This window comes from Suncus etruscus, chromosome 13 (assembly GCF_024139225.1).
Source record: "Suncus etruscus isolate mSunEtr1 chromosome 13, mSunEtr1.pri.cur, whole genome shotgun sequence".
Classification (NCBI taxonomy): Eukaryota; Metazoa; Chordata; class Mammalia; order Eulipotyphla; family Soricidae; genus Suncus; species Suncus etruscus.
The window spans coordinates 2,109,925-2,129,680 of record NC_064860.1 but is presented as its reverse complement, the minus strand read 5'-3'; the positions used below and the strand labels follow the sequence as shown (position 1 = coordinate 2,129,680).

At 57.5% G+C, this 19,756-nt stretch overlaps 2 protein-coding genes across 2 annotated transcripts in view; one reads left to right on the top strand and one right to left on the bottom strand.

Moving 5' to 3' along the window:
* The window catches only part of XRCC2 (X-ray repair cross complementing 2), an 813,538-nt gene that overhangs the window by 663,743 nt on the left and 130,039 nt on the right, over positions 1-19,756 (bottom strand). The window lies entirely within an intron of this gene.
* On the top strand, positions 199-6,921 carry INSIG1 (insulin induced gene 1). The gene is made up of 7 exons (XM_049785970.1): positions 199-216; positions 555-968; positions 1,097-1,439; positions 3,032-3,156; positions 4,192-4,358; positions 4,717-4,816; positions 5,985-6,921. The coding sequence occupies exons 1-7, from the start codon at positions 199-201 to the stop codon at positions 6,012-6,014; spliced, it is 1,197 nt and encodes a 398-aa protein (XP_049641927.1). The 3' UTR covers positions 6,015-6,921.

Here is a 19,756-nt window from a genome sequence, read left to right as displayed (position 1 = left end):
GCTACTGGGGCCGCTCTTTAAGTCCCAGGTGGTAGAGAACAGCAGCGGGAACTGATTGTGCAGGGGCAGGGCCATCATGGACCTACCTAGAAAAATCTTTTGTGTTTTTTGGCTTTGGGCAACACCTGTGCCGCTCAGTGGTCGATTCTGGCTCTGTGCTCAGGAATGACTCCTGGCAGTGCTGGGGTACCGTATGAGATGCTGGACATCCGCGGGGTGGGGGGAGAGAAAGAGAGAGGAGAGAGAGAAGGGGGGAGGGAGGGAAAATGAAAGGATAGATAGACGGGAGAGGGAGAGAGAGAAAAGAGGAGGGGAGAGAGAGGAGAGAATAGAGAGTGAGAGAGAGAGGAGAGTTAGAGGAGGGAAGGAGGGGAGAGAGATGGAGAGAGGAGAGTGGAGAAAGGAGGGAGAGGAGAGGAGAGAGGTAGGGAGGGAGGGAGAGAGAGAGGAGAGAAAGAGAGACAGAGACAGAGAGAGAGAGAGAGAGACAGAGAGAGAGGGAGAGAGGAGGGTGAGTGAGCGGGCCGGCTTTCGGGGCCCGGGCGCGTCTCCAGGCACCCCCAGGACCCGCTCCCGTTCCAGTTAGGTGCAAAGCGCTGCCCTCGGGCGTGCTTAGAGGGGGCTCGGGAAGGGGGTCTGCGGGTGGACACAGGCAGCGGGTCAGCGCGGGCAGCGGGTGCGCGCGGCGGAGCCTCCGAGCGCCACCCGAGCGCCGTGCGCCCTGGCGCGCTCCGCAGCCGGCGGCGGTGGCGTGTGCTGACGTGACGGGGCGGCCAGCTGCGATTGGCGGCCGCGGCCTCACCCGACCACGAGCCGCGGGGCGCGCGGGCGGAGCGGGGCCGCCGCGGACACTCCCCGCCGGGCGGGGCCTCGCCTATAAGCCGCGCCGCGCGCCCGGCCGCCGCGGGCCCGACTCCCGGGGAGTCCGGCTGGGCCGCTGTCCGCGCGCGCGCTCTCCACGGCCGCAGGTAGGGCGCGGGGGGACCGGGAGGGCTCCCCGGACCGGCCCGGGGGCGCCGGGGACTCTGGGCGCGGGAGGATCGGCGCGCCCCGGCCCCCCGCGACTCGCGCGCCGGCCACCTCCTCTCTCCCGCAGATGCCCAGGCTGGAGGACCGCTCCTGGGGCTGCGCCCGCGCCCCCAAGCCCGGCGTCCAGGGCGCGCAGGCCGCCCGGGTGGAGGAGATGCTCGCGGCCTCCGCGGCCAGCCCTGGCCCCGACCCCGACCCCGACTCGCCCCGCGCCCACCCGCGCCCGCGCCCCAGCTGGCACCACCGCGCGCTGCCGCGGGGCCTGGTGCTCTTCTCGGTCGGCGCCGTGCTGGCGCTGGTGCTCAACCTGCTGCAGGTGCAGCGCAGCGTCACCCTGTTCCCCGACGAGGCCCTGGCCGCCGCCTTCTCCTCCGCCTGGTGGGTGCCCCCCTGCTGCGGCACGGCCGCGGGTGAGTGAGTAGCGGGGCGCGCGGGGAGGGACGCGGAGAAGACAGCGGCCACCCCGCCGGGCCCTGGGCAGGGCCGCCCTGGGCGCACCGCGCGCGCGGGGGACGCTGTCAGCCCGGCCGAGGCCCCCGATTGGCCGCGCGGGACCGGGTGAGCCGTGGCGCCGCCGCCCCATTGGCTGCGGGAGCTGCCCCCCCCAAACAAAGCGTCACGTGTGGACAGAGGGAGGCGGTGGCTCCGATCGGACGGGGCCTGGACTCTTCCCCGGCCTGCCTGGGTTCCAGGCAGTGGCATGGAAATCCGACTTGATCCCATACCCCCGCCCTGTCGGGCTCGGTTCTCTCTGCATGAGTGTGGACTGAACTGTGGGTCTGGGGGATGATACCCTGAGATCCCTCAGGTTTGCGTGACAGAACTGAGCTGTGTGCAGGAGGTAACCGAGACCCCAGGTCTGTGAGTGAAAGGGGTAGTGTGTGCACAGGGTTGGTTACCCAAAGATTTCAGGTCTGTGTGCAGAGGGGAATACCCCGGATCCCAGGTCTGTGTGAATGAACTTGGGCTGTGTGTGAGCAGGGATGACCCAAGATCGCTCAGCTTTGCATAAATGAATTACAGAGTGTAGGGGGGTTTGGCCCCAAGCAATAGCACAGAGGGTAGGGGCTTTGCTTTTTGCGTGCAACCAACCCAGGTTCCATCCCGGCATCCCATATGGTCCCTTGAGCCTGCCAGGAGTGATTTCTGAGCACACAGCCAGGCTGCCATACTGCAGGGTGTGGCCACCAAAACCCAACCAACAAAAAGACTCCTTAGATTTGCATGAGAATACAGAGGTGTGGGGATGTGGGGGGGCGCACCTGATATGGGTCTATCTGCTATCTACTTTTTTCCTCCTTCCTTCAGTCCTTGCTGTCCCCACTTGGCTGGCCTGGGCTTTCCTGGGGCCAGCATGTCCCTGCACATGAGTGGTCAGAGCCCAGAGTCTAGAGATCCAGGCCACTGTGGGCATGTGAACATGTGAATACATTGATGATCTTGGCAGGAGCAGCCGCGTGCAGACCCTTGGACCCTGTGGTCCAAGAGACCACTGGGAGAATGTCCCAGATATATAGCGTAGCTCTGGGTTAAGCTGGGGTTTCCCTGCTGTCCCCTAGAATCTGCCAGCTGCTCAGCCTTCAGATGGAAAGGGTCCAAGTAGGGGCCTGAGCTCCAGTTTGTGAGTTTTAGGGTCTCCTAAGTGGAGCATAACTGGCGGTGAAACTAAAAGTGAACTTCATGTCTGCATGGTATCATCCCACAGACACAGGTCACTGCCTGCACCCCCAGGACACCCTGAGCCTCTGCCAGCCTGTCTGTCCCCTGTTCTGAAATGTGCCCCTTCCCCCAGCACATGGTCTGTCTTTTTCCTCCTGCTTTTCAGTGATGTCACACATCACTCCACTTACCCCTGGGAGGGAGGGAGGCAGCCTGGAAGTTGGGGCAGCTACAGAGTTATCACCGATAGAGTTTTGGAGTCAGCACAGCCCTGCCTGTTAGCCAATGTGATTTCTGGAGGTGTAGGGTCCCTGCTGTTGTCTAATGTTACTCTTCCCCACAGCTGTGGTGGGCCTGCTGTACCCCTGCATTGACAGCCACCTGGGCGAGCCCCACAAGTTCAAGCGGGAGTGGGCCAGCGTGATGCGTTGCGTGGCTGTGTTTGTCGGCATCAACCACGCCAGTGCTGTATCCTTCAGAGTGGGACCTGATCCGCTTGTATGGACGGGGTGGGGTGGGGGTTGGAGCCATGACCAGACGCTGGCTGGGTTCCCCCAGCAGGCTATCAGGAAGGGTTTGGGTCTAGAAATAAAGGGACTGGTTGTAGGTGCCGCCTCTTCTCTCCTGGCTTAGACCTCACTTGCCCCTTAGTTCCTCTGGGCCTTCCCCTGGGGAGGGACTGTGGGCCCTGGGGGGTACACAGTTGGGTTCCAGGCAAGGTTCCTGGGTGCCCAGGGCAAATGTCCACACTAAGCAAAATGTGTGTCCGTCTCCACAGGTCACATTGCTCCAGTAGGCCCAGGACACTTTCTGGAAGTCCCATGACAGTGGGATGGGCGAGAGGGAGTCCAGAGTGATGAGGGAAACCAGAGAGGTGGGATGGACAGGAGAGCCGAGGCACCTAGGAGGGTTGGAAGGGACAGAAGGGACGGAGAGGTAGAAGGGACAGAGAGATGGGAGGGACAGCAGAGTCAGGCACTCGGCTTGCAGAGCAGTTCTGTCCTCCACTGGAAGCCAGTGACAGAGCCAGGTCTGTCCACACTGTAAGTGGCTGTGTCTTCTCGGTGTCATCTGCACAGCCTCCTGGGGCTAAGGTGCCTCTTCATCCCAGCAGTTCTGACCTGCAGGGTCTTGTCCCCAGAACTGAGCAGGGCCCTCCTGTGGAAGCCCCTGACGTTGCCCATCATCCTCCAAGCAGGGTGGGGCACCCAGCTCTGGGCCGTGCAGGCACAGCGGGATGCACAGCATGGGCTTTCCTGGAACTGGAATCCAGCCCTCCATCTTTGGTTTTAGGGCCACACCCAGTGGAGCTCAGGATGACTGTTGGCTCTGCACTCTGGGATCTCTCCTGTCAGGACTAGGGGACCCTATGGGAGCCAGTGATCAATCCCAGCTTGGCCTCTTGCAAGGCAAACGCCCTCTCCTGTGCTATCGCCCGGTCTTACGGAGCTGGGGATTTTGTATTTGGTCCCACCGGTTCTCGTCCCTTAACTGCCTGCCCAGAAGCTGGACTTCGCCAATAATGTGCAACTCTCACTCACCCTGGCTGCCCTGTCACTGGGCCTCTGGTGGACGTTTGATCGCTCACGGAGTGGCCTGGGCCTGGGAATCACCATTGCCTTTCTGGCCACACTCATCACCCAGCTGCTGGTCTACAATGGCGTATACCAGTGAGTGCCCAGCTTGTCCTGCATGGTCTCCCTGCACAGTCATCCCGGAGCGCCCCCCCCCAGTGGTCACCCCAGCCCCTCAACTCCACAGTCACCCCTGACTTAACCCCACCACATGGTCAACCCCAACCCCCACCCCGCATGGTCACTCTGGCCCCAGCCCCACAGGTCACCCCCAACTTCTGCTCTGTCATCTGGTCCCCACCCCCCAGCCCTGCGGTCACCACACCCAACCTCCACATGGTCACCCCCTATGGCCGCCACCTGCCTGGGCTCAGCCCGCAGTCATGGTGCTGGGCATGAGTGGATATGGCATTGCCCTTGTCCTTGGGCACATCCTAAGGAACCCTTTCCGCAGGTACACCTCCCCGGACTTTCTGTACATCCGCTCCTGGCTGCCATGCATCTTCTTCTCAGGGGGCGTGACTGTGGGCAACATCGGGCGCCAGCTGGCTATGGTAAGTGGTCCCCACCTGCCCTCAGCCCAGGGCCGGTGGACGGAGGGACAGGCAAGAGAAGCTCAGCTTCGCCTGATAAGGCCAACACACAAATATGCACGCACGCACACCCCACAAAGGACATATGGGATGGGACTGCTTTTTCACCCTCCCTTCCCTCTGCTTCGCCCAGGCCAGCACCCTGCAATTGTTCTCAGCCCTATCTTGCCAGCAGTGTCTCCCGCTAGCTCTGGTCCTCCTCCCAGGTTGAAGACAGGAGCTGGTGCTCAGTGCCTATAGGTGGGGAATGGGGTTCAAGCAGACCTCTGGGGGACCCTGGCAGGCGCCGTGGAACCCAGTTTAGTCCTAACCCTGTGCTTCCTCCTGCCCAGCCCCACCCCTACACTCCCTCCTGCTCAAACAGTCCCAAGCTCCCTTTCCCCTGGCTGCAGAATCAGAGCCCATCCCCGTGTGCCCTAGACCAACACATTGAGGGGCCCAGTGCCCAGGCAGGGCTGGTACGGTAAGTAGGTGGCACAGGGGTATAAAAGGACTCTGGCCACAGCTGTCTCAGGACCCTGGTTTGGCAAGAACAGGGTGGATGGGTGGTGGGAGATGCTTGGCAGGGCAGATTGGGCTGAAGGTGAGGCAGATGAGGGAAGAACTGCCCCTCTCAGTTGGCAGGCAGAGGTGATCCTGGTGTGGCCGGTCACATCCTGTACACTCCCTGGATTTGCTTGTCTAACGCCCGTTAGAATTGGGGAGATGATGTGGGCGGCCACAGAAAATTCTCTGGTTCCCCACATCCTGCTCCTGTGCTACATGGTCACCCCCATACACTCCAGGTGTGATTACAGAGACCCCCAGCACCGCTGGGTGGGAATTGTCAAGGCCTGCCCAGTTGGGGTGGGCTCTGAGACCCTGGAGCACTGCTGGTGACTTTCCTTCCTCCCTTCTCAGAGGGAAAAAAAATCAAAACAGAACCTGCCCCTTGGGGTGGCAGGACACAAGCCTGGTACCCTGGAGTCTGGCAGTCGTTGAGTCCCTGCATTCTGGGCCGCTGAGATGCCTGGGCTGGCGTCACAGAGGGGCTCCCCAGCCCTGCCAGGAGTAAGATCCAAGTCCTCATAGATGTGTCCCCAAGTCTAAAACAACAAAGAAAGACCAAGGGTCCCTGCTGTCTCCCCAGGGTGTGTCTGAGAAGCCGCACAGTGACTGACCAGCTGCTTGCCGCAGGGGCTGCGCCCCCCAATCGCCTCGGCTCCCACAGGGGCTTGTAGGACTACAGAGCTCTGCCAGGCCAGGCGCAGCTTCCCTGGGGATTCGCTTCCGCTGGTTAGTTAGCAGAGCTCCTGGCCTCTTCCATGGAATCTGGGACTCGACCAACTCCAGCAGCCTTCGGCCTCACTCACTCGCATCAGGGCTCCCAGCAGGGAAGAAGCTGATGGTGCTTCATACGTCATGGCACGTGGCAGAACATGATCTGGAAGGTTCTGAGGTTGACCCACCTGTCACGGGGCTGGTGCAGACAATCCTGAGAGCGAGTGAGCGCAGGAGGTGGCTGCTGCTCAGCACGGGAACTGGGCCTGCCCATGCCAGCCCTGGGGCACACGGTCCTGCGGTATCCGCAATCTGACTGTGGGGTGCAGAGAGAAGCCAGGATGTCCGGACCTCTGACCTCCACCGCTGCACAGAGCATGGATATGGTTGTGGGCCTCCTCACTTCAAGTGCAATGTCCCTGAGCACCACTATGAGCCTTGGATCCTCCAGATATTTATTTTTGTTAACTGTTAGCACGAGGGTCTTCATTTCAGCGCCCTGGCGGCCCTGGGACCCAGTACTGGGAATGCTCCAGTTCTGGAGTCTTGTCTGTGGAAGCTCCCAACAACGAGACGAGACGCGATGTTTCTTCACCAATTGACTGTTTTGGGGTTTTTTTTGTTGTCGTCGTATTCTGCAATTGAGCTACATTTTTTTTTTAATTTGATTCCCACGGGGTAGAAGGACTAGATGGAAATGTCTTTGGGGGGCAGGGCAGGCCACTGCCCCTGGGGGCTACTGAGGGGCCCCACGGATTGTTCAGATGGAATAAAGTCGAGCTTTTCGTGGCTTTTTTTTTTTTTTTAAAGGAATTTAGTTTTATGGGATTGTGGTGAACTTGGAAGGGCCCCATGCCTTCTCTGGAGGTAAAAGTGGGTAATGAAGAGATGGAAGGCTCCCGGGACGCCGAGAAAGGCAGGGCTGAGACATTCTTGACCTTGTTCTTTCAAAACTAGAAATAATACTCCAGCGGTTCAAAGTCCTGGGACCAAAATATGTGAACATAGTGAAGTCCTGCCAGTCCTACAGCAAGTTGGTTCAAGGGAACCAAAATGAGAGTCTGGCGCAGTGGGAAGGACATGTGCCGGGCCCCCTCCCTGTTTCTTTTCACTTTTATTAAAGGTGCATACAGCTGTGTGCTGGGGTGTCCTTGGGAAAGGTGGACAGCAGGTGCTGCTGGATGGAAGTAAGGAGGGAGGGACTTGCCGCTCTGGTCTTCCAAGACTGCCTGTGGGAACACTGTAAGGATGTTTCCCAAGAGGGAAATGGATGCCAGGGACCCTGCCACCCGGCTGGCAGCCCTCCTGGTTCTCTTTCCAGGCTCCCGTGCAGGTTGTGTTATAAGGTACAGGGATGAGGGGGTTCCTGCTCCAACAAAGACCAGAAAATTCCCAGTAGTGCCCACACAGTGGGTGCAGGATGGAGGCAGAGGGGAGGAGTCACAGAGAAGCAGGTGGAGAGCTCAAGCAGCCCTGGCCATCACGGCCACACACACATTTCCTCCACAAAGCTCTGAAGTTTCTCAGCATCGGGTTCAAAGCAGCTAGCTTTACACGTCATGAAAGCCATGACTTCCTCACTTCAGCACTTGGTAACAAGCCATATCCAACAGTGGATATGACAGTGACACTACATGCATGTTTGTGCATGGAAAATGACTGCATGTCATTGGGGCCAGCGAGATAGCATGGAAGTAAGGCTTTTGCCTTTCATGCAGAAGGATGGTAGTTCTAATCCCAGCTTCCCATATGGTCCCCCGAGCCTGCCAGGGGAGATTTCTGAGCGTAGAGCCAGGAGTAACCCCTGAGAACTACCGGGTGTGACACCAAAACCAAAAAAAAAAAAAAAAAAAGCATGTATTGTGAGTTGGCACATGCCATGTGCACGCATGTTTGTGTGTTCATGTGTCCGTGCAAGCACTGTGTGATGCAGTGTGACCATGTGTCCTGCCTTGTCCCTTATGGTGGCCCATGGAGGGTGGAGCTTGCAGTCCAGTCCCGGTCAGCCCCACTCTTCGTCCAGTTGTGTTGGCTGTGGTCAGTGGGGACCCTGCAGGCTCCTGTGAGCAAGAAATGAGCACATGTGTGGGTGGCCCTGAGGCTGAGGGCTCCCAGCTCAGACTCAGGACCGAAGCCTCCAAGTGGGATGGGCCAGCTCCAAAGCTGCCCACAGTTGCAAGCCTGCACAATAGTGAGGCTCAGGAGCTGGCACTCAGGGCTCTACTCGCCAGCTTTGGCCCCAGGTCCATGCTCAGCACCTGCGAGCCCTCACTGGGCATGAGGCCTTATGTGTAGAGCCAACCTATGCTGTCCATTCTGGCAGGTGAGCCAAGCGCTGTTGACTCAGAAGCCCAAAACTCCCTATATCTAATTCATTCAGCCGAACCACATGCCAAGGCTGTGCCAGCCCCTGACCTTGGGTGGACCCCATCAGGCCAGGGCCATGGTCTCTGTACCCACCAGTGCTCCTGAGCTGCCTCAGCTCCATTCACCCCTGCCCCTTGCTTCTCCCACAACTGCTGACTTCCACGGTGGAAAAGTCTGGTGAAGGCATCATAGTCAAGAAGGGGCAGCCTGGGGCCGGTGAGGTGGCGCTAGAGGTAAGGTGTCTGCTTTGCAAGTGCTAGCCAAGGAAGGACCGAGGTTCGATCCCCCAGTGTCCCATAGGGTCCCCCCAAGCCAGGGTCAATTTCTGAGCGCTTAGGCAGGAGTAACCCCTGAGCATCAAACGGGTGTGGCCAAAAAAAAAAAGGGCAGCCTTTCCACAGACCCCTCTGGGGTCGTCCTAATGGGACTCATGGAGTCCCCCAAGGCTCACAACAGGCACCTGTTGAGGGCTCCTGGCTCAGCCAGGAAGGGCCTCATACCCCTCCTTGTCCCCCAGCACTGAAAGTACTCAGAGGATGGGAGAGGGCAGACACCCTGAACAGAGCACTGGGGAGCCTTGTTTTGACTCCACACCCTCCTGTGAGGAGGGGTATATCCTTGGGCAGGAGGGGCAGAGTTGGCAAGTCCACCCCAAGTTCAGTCCTATTTGGATCCTGAAGGAGCTGGGGGAGTTCCAGGTTCTGAGTGCAGGGCTGGACCCACCCCCAGCCCACTAATGTTCCAGGTTACCTTTTTGGAATCTGCTTGTACCTTCACTGCTCTGTGCTCATTTCTGAGTTCTTGGTTCAGTTCTTTGGGGCTGTTTGTCTTAGGGGCCCAGGGAGCCCTCCGGTCATAGTCTGCACCCAGTACTGACTAGGGCCTCTGAAGTCTGGATGTCTGAGGGCACAAAGCTTCCTTTTGATCCTCCTGGTGCCCCAGCCCAGACTGACCCTGCCTGGGTGGCGCCTTCCTCCAAGCGCCCCCTAGTGGCCATGCAGGGTCTTCGCAGCAGGCTGACCACGTGGACATCGAGCAGGGCTGGCTGGCATCGGGGGTTCTCCATGAGACTACAAGGCTCTAGAAAGGGGTAAGAAGGGGTGAGTCCCCAGTATACCCTGTTCCTTCTAGGGTCAGGCTCTGCCCGTGGTCACCCTATTCTGGGTGTCCGACGTCTGAAGTGGGGAGGGGCAGTGTTGAGTGGGGCTAGGAGGGGCGGCCCCCACCTGCAAAGTGGCAAGATGCTGCCTCAGCCTGTGGTCAGATGCATATCAATCCAGCTTGTTCTCCTGCAGGGCATCTGAGGCAAAGGACTGCAGGAACAGGACAGGAGGGGATGGCTTGAAATGAGGGCCCACAGTCTTATGGAGGAGGGGAGCAGGACCCAGGTATGAGGCTGTAGCCTAAGGTGGGGAGAGCCTCTGCAGTGTGGGCAGGACTAGCATATGGCCAGTCCTCTTCCTCCCAAGCCCTCTCCTGTCTGGGCTTTGCATCTGTGGCCAAGGATGGAGCATGAGGGACCATGAGTGAGGGGGTACTGGGAATGCCTTTGCAGAGCTGAGGTGAAGGGAGCCCTTTCTGGGCTCCAGGAATTGGGTGTGGCCTAGGGGTCACTCTGTCTCTGGCCATAATGAGACTGTGTGGGATGCAAGGTGGGGGTAAGGTCTCAGGGACTGGTGGCCCCATCTCTGCCTCATACATGCTTCGACAGGGTGAAAGGCTCTCACATCTTCTGGGGTCAGCAGAGTCAGCAAAGCAGCTGACCATTGGGCTGTTCTGTAAATGGGGGCGGGGGTCACAGGCCACCTGCTCTGGGGCAGAACCACTCCTTTCCTTACACTGTTAAGGAACCTGGAGGGTGAAGGCATCTGCCCTGAAAACCAGCCCAGATCCTTTTATACTTGGTCCCTAAGCACCACTGGGAGTAAACCCTAAGCATAGAGCCAGGACTAAGCCCTGAGCACAACTGGATGTGACCCTAAAAAAAGAAAAAGAAAGGGCCCGGAGAGATAGCACAGTGGCGTTTGCCTTGCAAGCAGCCGATCCAGGACCAAAGGTGGTTGGTTCGAATCCCGGTGTCCCATATGGTCCCCCGTGCCTGCCAGGAGCTATTTCTGAGCAGACAGCCAGGAGTAACCCCTGAGCACCGCTGGGTGTGGCCCAAAAACCAAAAAAAAAAAAAAAAAAAAAGAAAAAGAAAAAAAAAAAGGATCAAATGGCCGGAGAAGGGACTAGACCGGAGGTCCTTGGACTTTTTAAACAGGGTGCCAGTTCACTCTCCTTCAGACCATTGGAGGGTCAGAGTTAGTTTTAAAAAAACTATGAGTAGGGGCTGGAGATATAGCATGGAAGTAAGGCGTTTGCCTTTCATGCAGAAGGTCATTGGTTCGAATCCCGGCGTCCCATATGGTCCCCCGTGCCTGCCAGGAGCAATTTCTGAGAATGGAGTCAGGAGTAACCCCTGAGCACTGCCAGGTGTGACCCAAAAGCCACAAAAAACAAAAACAAAAACAAAAAATAAACGATGAGCAGGGGGCCAGAGAGATAGACAGCAGTAGAGCATTTGCCTTAGATGCAGAAGGACAGTGGTTCGAATCTCGACATCCTATATGGTCCCTCGAGCCTGCCAGAGGTGATTTCTGAGCATAGAGCCAGGAGTGACTCCTGAGCGCTGTCGGGTGTGACCCCAAAACAAAACAAAACAGAAAAACCATGAGCAGATTTCTATGCACACTGCTGCACATCTTATTTTGAAGTAACAAACAAAAGGAGAACAAATATGATATTTAAAATGAAGAACGAGTAAAGTCAAATCAACAAACTTACTAGTATTTATTTCAATGAGAACTACAAGTTCCCACCAAAAGTTCCCACCAAAAGTAGACCCATAGTTTGAGGACCCTTGCCGAGACTGACATGAGGAGTCAGGAGAATGTTAAGGAGGAGTGTCAGAGGGCGTGGGGTACAGCTCACACATGAGGTCTAGGACAAGTCAGCAGCTAAGTAGGACAGGCATCAGTGGCAAAAGCACCTAGTTGGTCAGATAAATGTCCTTGGCATGTGGCCAGTGGGACCCTTGGTGTAGACTATCAGGTCAGATGAGATGAGACAAGACACACAGGTGCTGAGCTGCTCTGGGAGATCTGTACCCCAAAGGAGATTGCAGCTCTTTCTGGGGGAAGTTGTGGTGTGGGGTCAGTGGTGGGGGTCACTAACTGTATAAGTTGGCGCCTTGCCCAGCAGATGTGGCTGATTCAAACCCACATACCCCACACTAAGGGGATTTTGGGGTTCACGGGGATCAGACGCAGGCGAGAAACAGAGGTGCCTGTGGCCAAGTGTACCCACAGCCATGGCTGAAGGTCTGTGTGCCCTCCATGTCCTCATGTTCTGCTCCCCCACGTTCCTGCACCCTAGTGGGCTGCAGGGGGCAGCACTGAGACATCGCCGCCACCACCACCCCAACCCTCAGGCTGGTCAGGACTATTTTCTGTGCGAACCGCTGGCCCCACCACAGTGACTTGACCTGTGAAGGCAGGAGATGAGCAGGAGGCTTTGAAGATGGACCTGGGGCCAGACCATGGGACAGGCTGAGCCTAGAGCTGGAAGACGGGACGCCTAGGCTGCACCTAAAGCAGGACAATGGAATATGCTGGACCTGGAGCTGTCCAGAATCCTCCCCCAGGCAGGCCTGGCTGCAGAGGCTCAGCCCAAACTGAGGAACAACATTGAGTCTTGCTAGAGCACAGATGTCATATCAGGGAGATGGCCCTGGGCACACACCTTACTTCCTCGGAATCTGTCCTCCTGACTTGTTCTGGAAGATTCTAGCAACATCACCCCAGCTGTATGAGCATCCTGTATTCCAGAACAGGGGCTACCAGGAGAATAGGTGCTGGCTCTCAGGATTTGGGAGCCAGAAGCAGGGGACGGGGCTAGCACTGGATGGGATTCAGGCCCATGAGGAGAGCAGGGGTACAGGGTGGGTGTAGGTAGCTGTGTCCTTTCAGAGGGAATACACATGGCCTGGTCAGAGGTCCTGCCCCAGTGACTCCTCTAGTTTTCCCACCTGAAACCACCGGCCCATCTGAAAATAGTGAGAAAAGCCCAGCTCTGTACAGCAGGGCTGCTCCAGGGCCCTCCCCCAGGCCCATCTAGCATTGACTCACTATCCCCACAAAGTAGAAATAGGTGTGGTACTAAGGTCCCCCTTTCTGCCTGTCATGTCCCACCTCAGGCAGGTTAAGGAGGTGATGTAAGGGTTTCTGGGGTCGGTCTCCAAGAAGGCTCGGTCCCCCTAGATGAGTTCAGAGTGGGGCAAGTAGCCTCCCTCAGTAGAACCCCAGGCTCAGAGGCTCCCAGCAGGGTAGAGGAGAGATGCACTGTGTGTGAAGGGAGCTTAGAAGATTCTAGAAGAACCCATGAGCTTGGATTCTGAGCTCCAACTAGGTGATGCAGTGGGTTTGGAGAAACAGAGCCTGGCAAATTTGGGGGACTGTGAGGGCAGCCCCACCTTAACTGCTGAAATCCTACTGCATGTAGGGCTGGAGCCAGAAGAGAGGACTTGGGGAAGGCCCCTGCTCACCTTGTATGCAGGTAACCTGTAAAACGTTGTGAAATCACCCCCACTCACCACACATCCACCCCAGGCAGACGAGTCCAAAGAAGGGCAGTGGCAAGGAATTAATAAACCAATCCAGGGGCCTGAGTGATTTTTGCTTTTCATGTGGATGATCCAGGATGGACCTTGGTTCGATGCCTAGCATTCCATATGGTCCCCCAAGCAAGGAGTGATTTCTGAGCACATAGCCAGGTATAGCCCCTGAGTGTCACCAACTGTGGCCCAAAAACAAAACAACAATAATTAAATAAATAAGGCCAGTAAATAATAAGATAATGAACCAAACTCTTTCCTGAGGAAGAGTCATGGAGTCAGTTTGCCTCACATCTCTTGTTTTTTTCTGAGCACCAAGCCAAAACTAACTTTTTTTTTTAATTTTGGGGGGGGGGTCACACCCAGCAGCACTCAGGGGTTACTCCTAGCTCTAGGCTCAGAAATCGTTCCTGGCAGGCTCAGGGGACCATATTGGGATGCCGGGATTCAAACCACCTTCCTTCTGCATGCAGGATAAACTTCCTACTTCCTTGCAATCTCCCCAGGCCCCCAAACTGACTTTTCTTTATTCACAATACAAATTCAACCGAGTTGGGGAGGGTGGAGTAAGATCCAGGTGGATTTACATACCAAAGGGCTGGGGCCAAACGGTGAGGTTGTTTGCCTTGCAAACCTAGGACTGCCCACAATTCGATCCCCTGGCATCCCATATGGTCCCCCAAATCAGGGGCAATTTCTTAGTGCATAGCCAGGAGTAATCCCTAGCATCACCTGGTGTGGCCCAAAAACAAACCAAAAAACAAATAAAACAAAACAAAACAAAAGGGCTAGGTTGGGCCCGGAGAGATAGCACAGCGGTGTTTGCCTTGCAGGCAGCCGATCCAGGACCAAAGGTGGTTGGTTCGAATCCCGGTGTCCCATAGGGTCCCCCGTGCCTGCCAGGATCTATTTCTGAGCAGACAGCCAGGAGTAACCCCTGAGCACTGCCGGGTGTGGCCCAAAACCAAAAAAAAAAAAAAAAGGGGCTAGGTTTAAAGGAAAGAGGAAGATGTGGGAAGGCCTTTGTTTTGGGTGCCATCGTACAGTAACCCTGATTGGATTCTGGCACCCCAGAGGGTACAGCCCACCTCAAGTACTGCCAGGGGTCACCCCTGAGCAGAGTTGGGTGTGGCTCCAAACCCCTAAATAAATAAACCCATTAGATGCTGTGCTGTGCTGGCCATAGGCCTCCACAGTTAAGTATTGAGTTGAGGGTCCTGGGAGCACTGCTGGTGGCCCCACTGTGATCAAGACCTTCATCCCAGGATGTCTCCTCTCAGAACCACACTATCCCCTCCACAAGAAGCTAGGCACAGCTAGACCTGATCTGAGGTAGAATGGCCTAGAAGCTCAGGGGCAGGGCAGCAGAGATGGTGACCCATCCCCAGACACCTGTAGGGTTTCCCGACACTTTGTGGGAGTTGTTCCTGAGTGCAGTGCAAAGGAAAAAACAAAAACAAAAACAAAAACACAGAAAAGCCACCCAGGGGGAGTGGGAGCATAGCTACCCAAACAACAGAGTTCTTTTTTGTTTGTTTGTTTTTGGACCACACTGGCTTCTGGCAGGCTGGGAACTGGGGCATATGGGATGCCAGAAGCCCTACCTCTGTGCTATCTCTCCAGCCCACAACAGAGCACTTGATGGGCTTCTTGGACCCTACCTAGCACCACACTGTCCCTGGTGCCTCCAAGGACACCCACAAATAAGCCACCTGTCCCTGTGTCTCAGTTTCCCTCTGGGCCCAAAGGAGGTAATTCGTGTTCCTGACCCCTGGGTGCTGGTCCTGGAGCCCTGGGAATTCACCCAAGGGACTCAATGGTCTCTCTGTCTCTCTCTGTCTCTCTCTCCCTCTCTCTCAGGAGGAGGACTGCTCCCTCCCAAAGAAGGTGCGTGGAATGGAGGAGGACACAAGCTAAAGCCCTGCCTGGCAGGTGCTCCCTCCTCAGCCCCCCAAGCCCGAAGCAGGATGTGGGGCCCCCTGACGCACCTCTGATACTCTCTGAGCTGGAGAACAAAGGCGGCACTGGGCGAAATAGCTGGCCGGCGAGGGCAGAAGGTGAGTGGGCGAGGGGCGTCCTGCGGTGTCGACACAGCTCACCAGCAGACACCCTGGACTTCCCGGAGAAGCTGGGGTGTCGCCTGCCCTCTCCTGGCTCACCACCGGATTAGGGTTAGGGCTGGGCAACCCCTCTCTAGGGGACCGGGGACTCGATTGCAGGAGGCCCCGCGAAACTTGTTGAAAACTCTGAGTCCTTGAGCGCCGGGTCACCGAGCTGGAGTGCCTCTTCGTAGAGTCCACAAGGGCGGGCAAGGCTAGAGAGGGCAACGGTGGCGCCCGTGCCAAGCTGGGTCCCTCAGTCCCGGGCGTTCCGGCCCCTGCTGTCACTCGTGGAGGTCCGGACTGGGCTGGGATCGACCCCTGGTTCCGAGGGGGCCGAAAGAGCAGGGCAGGGAGAGGGGAGCGAGTGCCAGAGAGTGGAGGGCGATGCTCAGACGCGCGCTCCTGGGAAGCTGTCGGGAGCTCGCACTCGGCAGTGCCCGGTGCAGAGCCGGCGGGCCTGGTGTCCTCGCAAGGGCCCGTCCAGATGTTCGGCAGAGTGGGGAGGCGGCGTCTTTCGAAGACAATCTGGTTTGGGGCGAAACCTTGAGCGCACAGGCGCCCGACTGCCCGAGGAGTGCGAGTTTGGTAACGGAGCGTCCGCCGGTGAACCTGCGACACCGCTGCAGGCTCGGCCGCCTGGCCAGAGCCCCTCTTTGTTCGCCCGCCCCAGATCTCGGGGTCAGCCCGCCCCACACGCGACAGGGACTCCAGGGCCCCGCTTCTCTCGAACGTGCTCGCTTCGAGAAACTCGGACTCGAGGTTGCCTCGCTCAGCTGTCCCTGCTCCAGCACCTCTGCGCAGGGCTGCGGGCAGCGGAGCAGAACGCACGCCTCCCTTCTGGGGGCAAGTACGAGGCTCCGGGGTTCGGGACGGGGCCTGGTCCCCTCCACTCGCCACCCCACCCCACCCCAACACACAGCCTTGGCCCAGGGAACTTGGGCACGAAATCGGCCGCTCCGCGTCTTCGTCCCTCCCCACCGCCCCGGGAGACCGCGCACCGTGCGTCTTTTCCGGAGGACCGGTCGGGCTGGCCAAGGAGCGCACCAGGTGCCACAGCCCAGCTTGGCTGCTTCTGCTTCTGCCTCCGCGTCCTCTCTGTTCCTTGCAGCCTCCCAACACAAATTCATTTATTTGTGTGTTTTAATGTCGCGAGCGGGTATTGCAAATGAATTGCAATTTGTAATTTGTATGGTTAATTTGGGTTCTCGCTCTTGTTGGCTAATCCTGTTAGTTGGTGGCAAAACGCGGGTCCCGGCGGCAGCGGCACTGTTTCTAATCGGCATTTTATGTGACATGACCGCTTCGGACAGAACAAAAGGGGCGCCCGGCGTCCAGGCCCCGCGCCCTGGGCCGAAGCCACGGCCCGCAGAGCCCCATCCCGGGTGCGCCCCGATTCCTAAATAAGCAGCCGCTCAGCACCCCGACTGCGGCCGTCTCCTCTCCCCAGACTCGCGCTCTGGGGAGCGGGCCTCTCCGTTTCCTCCCTCCTTTCCTCCTTTCTCTCCTTTATCCCTAGGCGGCCCCCAAAGAGATCCAAACTGGGGAGGGGGCCGGCTGTAAGGGGCGACCCCTCTTGCCAGTCCCGGAGAAGCGGTTTGTGGCTATGCCAGGGGTGAGTTTGGGCAGAGGGTCCCCGCTCTCCGGACCACACGCTGCAGCGCGCGGAGGGCCCGCCGCGAGCGGAACGCTGGCCGGGGGCGTAGTGGCTAGCGGCTCGGCTTGTCGGCGCCTTGTCGCCGGCGTTGGTCCCTCGCCCCACGCCTGCCCGGTGCCGTGCCAGTGACTTTGATGGAGACGCAGCGGCTGGCAGGTACGGAGCCGGGGCCGGCGGGCTCGGAAGCGCGTCCCCGGCGCGCGGCGCAGCCTCTGGACTGCTATTTTGAAACCTGGCGTCCATCTCCCTCCGGGACGCAGGATGCCGGGGTCAAATGTCACTTCCTCTGGCTGTCAATCTCCAATATTCCTTGTAATGGGGCTAAATGGACGAATTCATTACGCGGGGCCCGGGAGCGGGGGGCTGAGGCGGGCGCGCGGGCTCAGAGCGTCCAGGAAAGGGGCAGGAGCCTCTGAAGACGGACAGGAACCCGGTCAGTGCAGTTTAGCTCGTTCGCCGCTGAGGGGGTCCCAATAAATGCTTCCAGTTTGCTCCCCCTTTTCGGGGATGCTCGGGTCCCCCCCGACCCGCCTCGCACGCATAATGCGCGCGAGAAACGGGCGCGCCGAGGACGCGCGCGCCCAGACCCGCATCCCAGCCGATTTGCTGGCCCCGGGGCATTTCCGTCCAGCCCAAACTCTTACCCACGCTTCAGGCTTCAGCTCCTTGGGATAGCGATGGGAGGCGGGGGAGAACTGTTTCTTCTTCAAATAAGAGGATCCTTCTAGCTTAGTGGCTGGCGATCTGTCTGTCCCGCAGACCCCCTGAGCAGGTGTTCCCAAGAAGGTCTCGGGAGCGGGGAGAGGCGCACTGGCTGGGAAGTGAAGCATCCTTACCCGCCTGTGTCCAAGTGCTCTCCAGTGTGCCGAAGGAAGTGCTTTGTCTGTCCCCAGACCCAGCCTGGTACTCTCTTCTCGGTTTCACCCCAACCACAGAGTTGGGGAAGGAGGTGGTGCCTCAGGGTCTGGGGCCTGAGGAAGCAGAGTCCCCCGTGCTGGACGGTGTGGGAAAGGGGAGCAAAGGGACAGGCAAGGAAAGTTGCCTTGCAGTGTGTCCAATGTCAGGCCCCCTCAGCCCCCGGGACTGTTGAGGTCTCCGAACAATTCCCACCGTGACTATTGGTAGGTGATTCCTGTTATTGGGAACAAGTTTGCACCTGTCCGCTCTTTATCCCGCCCCCCAGCCTTAGGATTCCTTGGGATATGAGGTCCTGGTGAGGTGATTTCCAAACCTTTGGTTTGTTTTCGTTTCGTCGGTTTTTGGGCCACACCCAGGAATGCTCAGAGCTTACTCATGCGGTGCTGGGGGGACCGTATGAGATGTCCAGATGGACCCCCTATCGGCTATGTGCAAGGCAAACACCCTCCCAAGCACCCTGTCTCTTCAGGCCCCAGAGGGAACATGGTGAGTGGGAATAGGGGGAAAGGAGAAAGCAGGGATGCTTTGGGTTCTGGGTTAGGGAAAGAGACTTTTCAGTTCTTTCCAGATTCGATTGATTCCACTAACGCATTTAAAGACACCCATGACAGCCAGACTTTCCCGTAAAGCAAGTGCTTTTTACCGGTACTCTCAAGAATAGACTGGCTAAAAGTCTTCAACCAAACTGTTCAGACTCTTCTGAATCTTGTGTCTTCTGCTCTGAAACGGTCAAGGCATAGCACTTGCTTCTCTCCACATTCACATTTCTCAAAAAAAAAAAAAAAAAAAGCTTCCAAAGGTATTGTCAGGCCAAGAAGAGAGTGTCATTTCAGAGCGAACTTCTAATAACAGCCTCCCTTGTGCAAGCACATTAAAGCTGAAAGAATCAGCTCCGTGAGTTCATGTTTTGGAGCCAGAAAATTAAAAACAAATATTTGACTTCCCAGTTTGGAGCTGGCATTTCAAGGGGAGCCATTTGCAGGAGCCTGGTATCGTCCCCCACAAGCCAACAGAGCTGCCAGTGCCCAGCACCCTGCGGCCCAAAATAAGTTTGAATAAGTGCAAGGATAAAATAAATGCAAAGCCCTGCTCAGGCAGGCAGGTGAGGAAAGAGCTAGTGTGTGGCCCTGAGGGATCATAAGCAGACCCCAGGGATGAGGAGTGCTCCATGTCAGCCTATTTGTCTGTCCTGTGTTTACACAGCCCCCATTTTGCACTCTTTTTGCTCCCAACTCTCCCCCCCCCCCCAGCAGACCTGGACAAAAACTCCAACTCAGCACTTCCTCACTGCAAGTCCTCCTAGTGCGGGATGGCTTCTGCCCAAGGGCAAAAGTGGGCAAAGTGGCAAATGGGGGATCCTAGACTGTGTGTCCTGGTGTGGGGCACCGCAAGGTCTACCCTGGTGCTCTCATTAGCTCAGCTGCCCCCAAATCTGCCTAAGTGGAATTCAGCCCCAAGGGTCAGCTCCAGACTCTCCCCAAACCACACACCCAAGAACGGAAACATCCAGAAGCTAGTCTAGGCCCAAAGGCTCTGAATAGAACCTGCTGCCTAGCTTCCCACCCCACTCAGCAGTAGTGCCAGCTTCATAGAAGATACCCCAGGAGGCACAGGAAAGATCCACCCACTGTCCCAAAGACTGAAGACCACCAATGTCTGCACCTCATTCCAGAGTGAGGAATGTGGCAATATTGCTTAAAAGTCTGGGGAAATGGTTGGGTGGCAAGCACAGCCTCCCTGTTCCCGAGGAGGAGGAAGAAGCAGGAGCTGCTTCTGCCTACTGATAATCGTTCGTGGGCTCCCTCTGACTGATGTGCAGCCAATCCCCTAGCAGAACAGCAAACAGAACAAACTGGGAGGGTTCTTAGACTTTGGGAGGTGACTGGCCAACCTGGGCTCTCCTGGATGAGGCTCAGCAGGGTTCTAGTAAAATAAGCTTCTCAGAG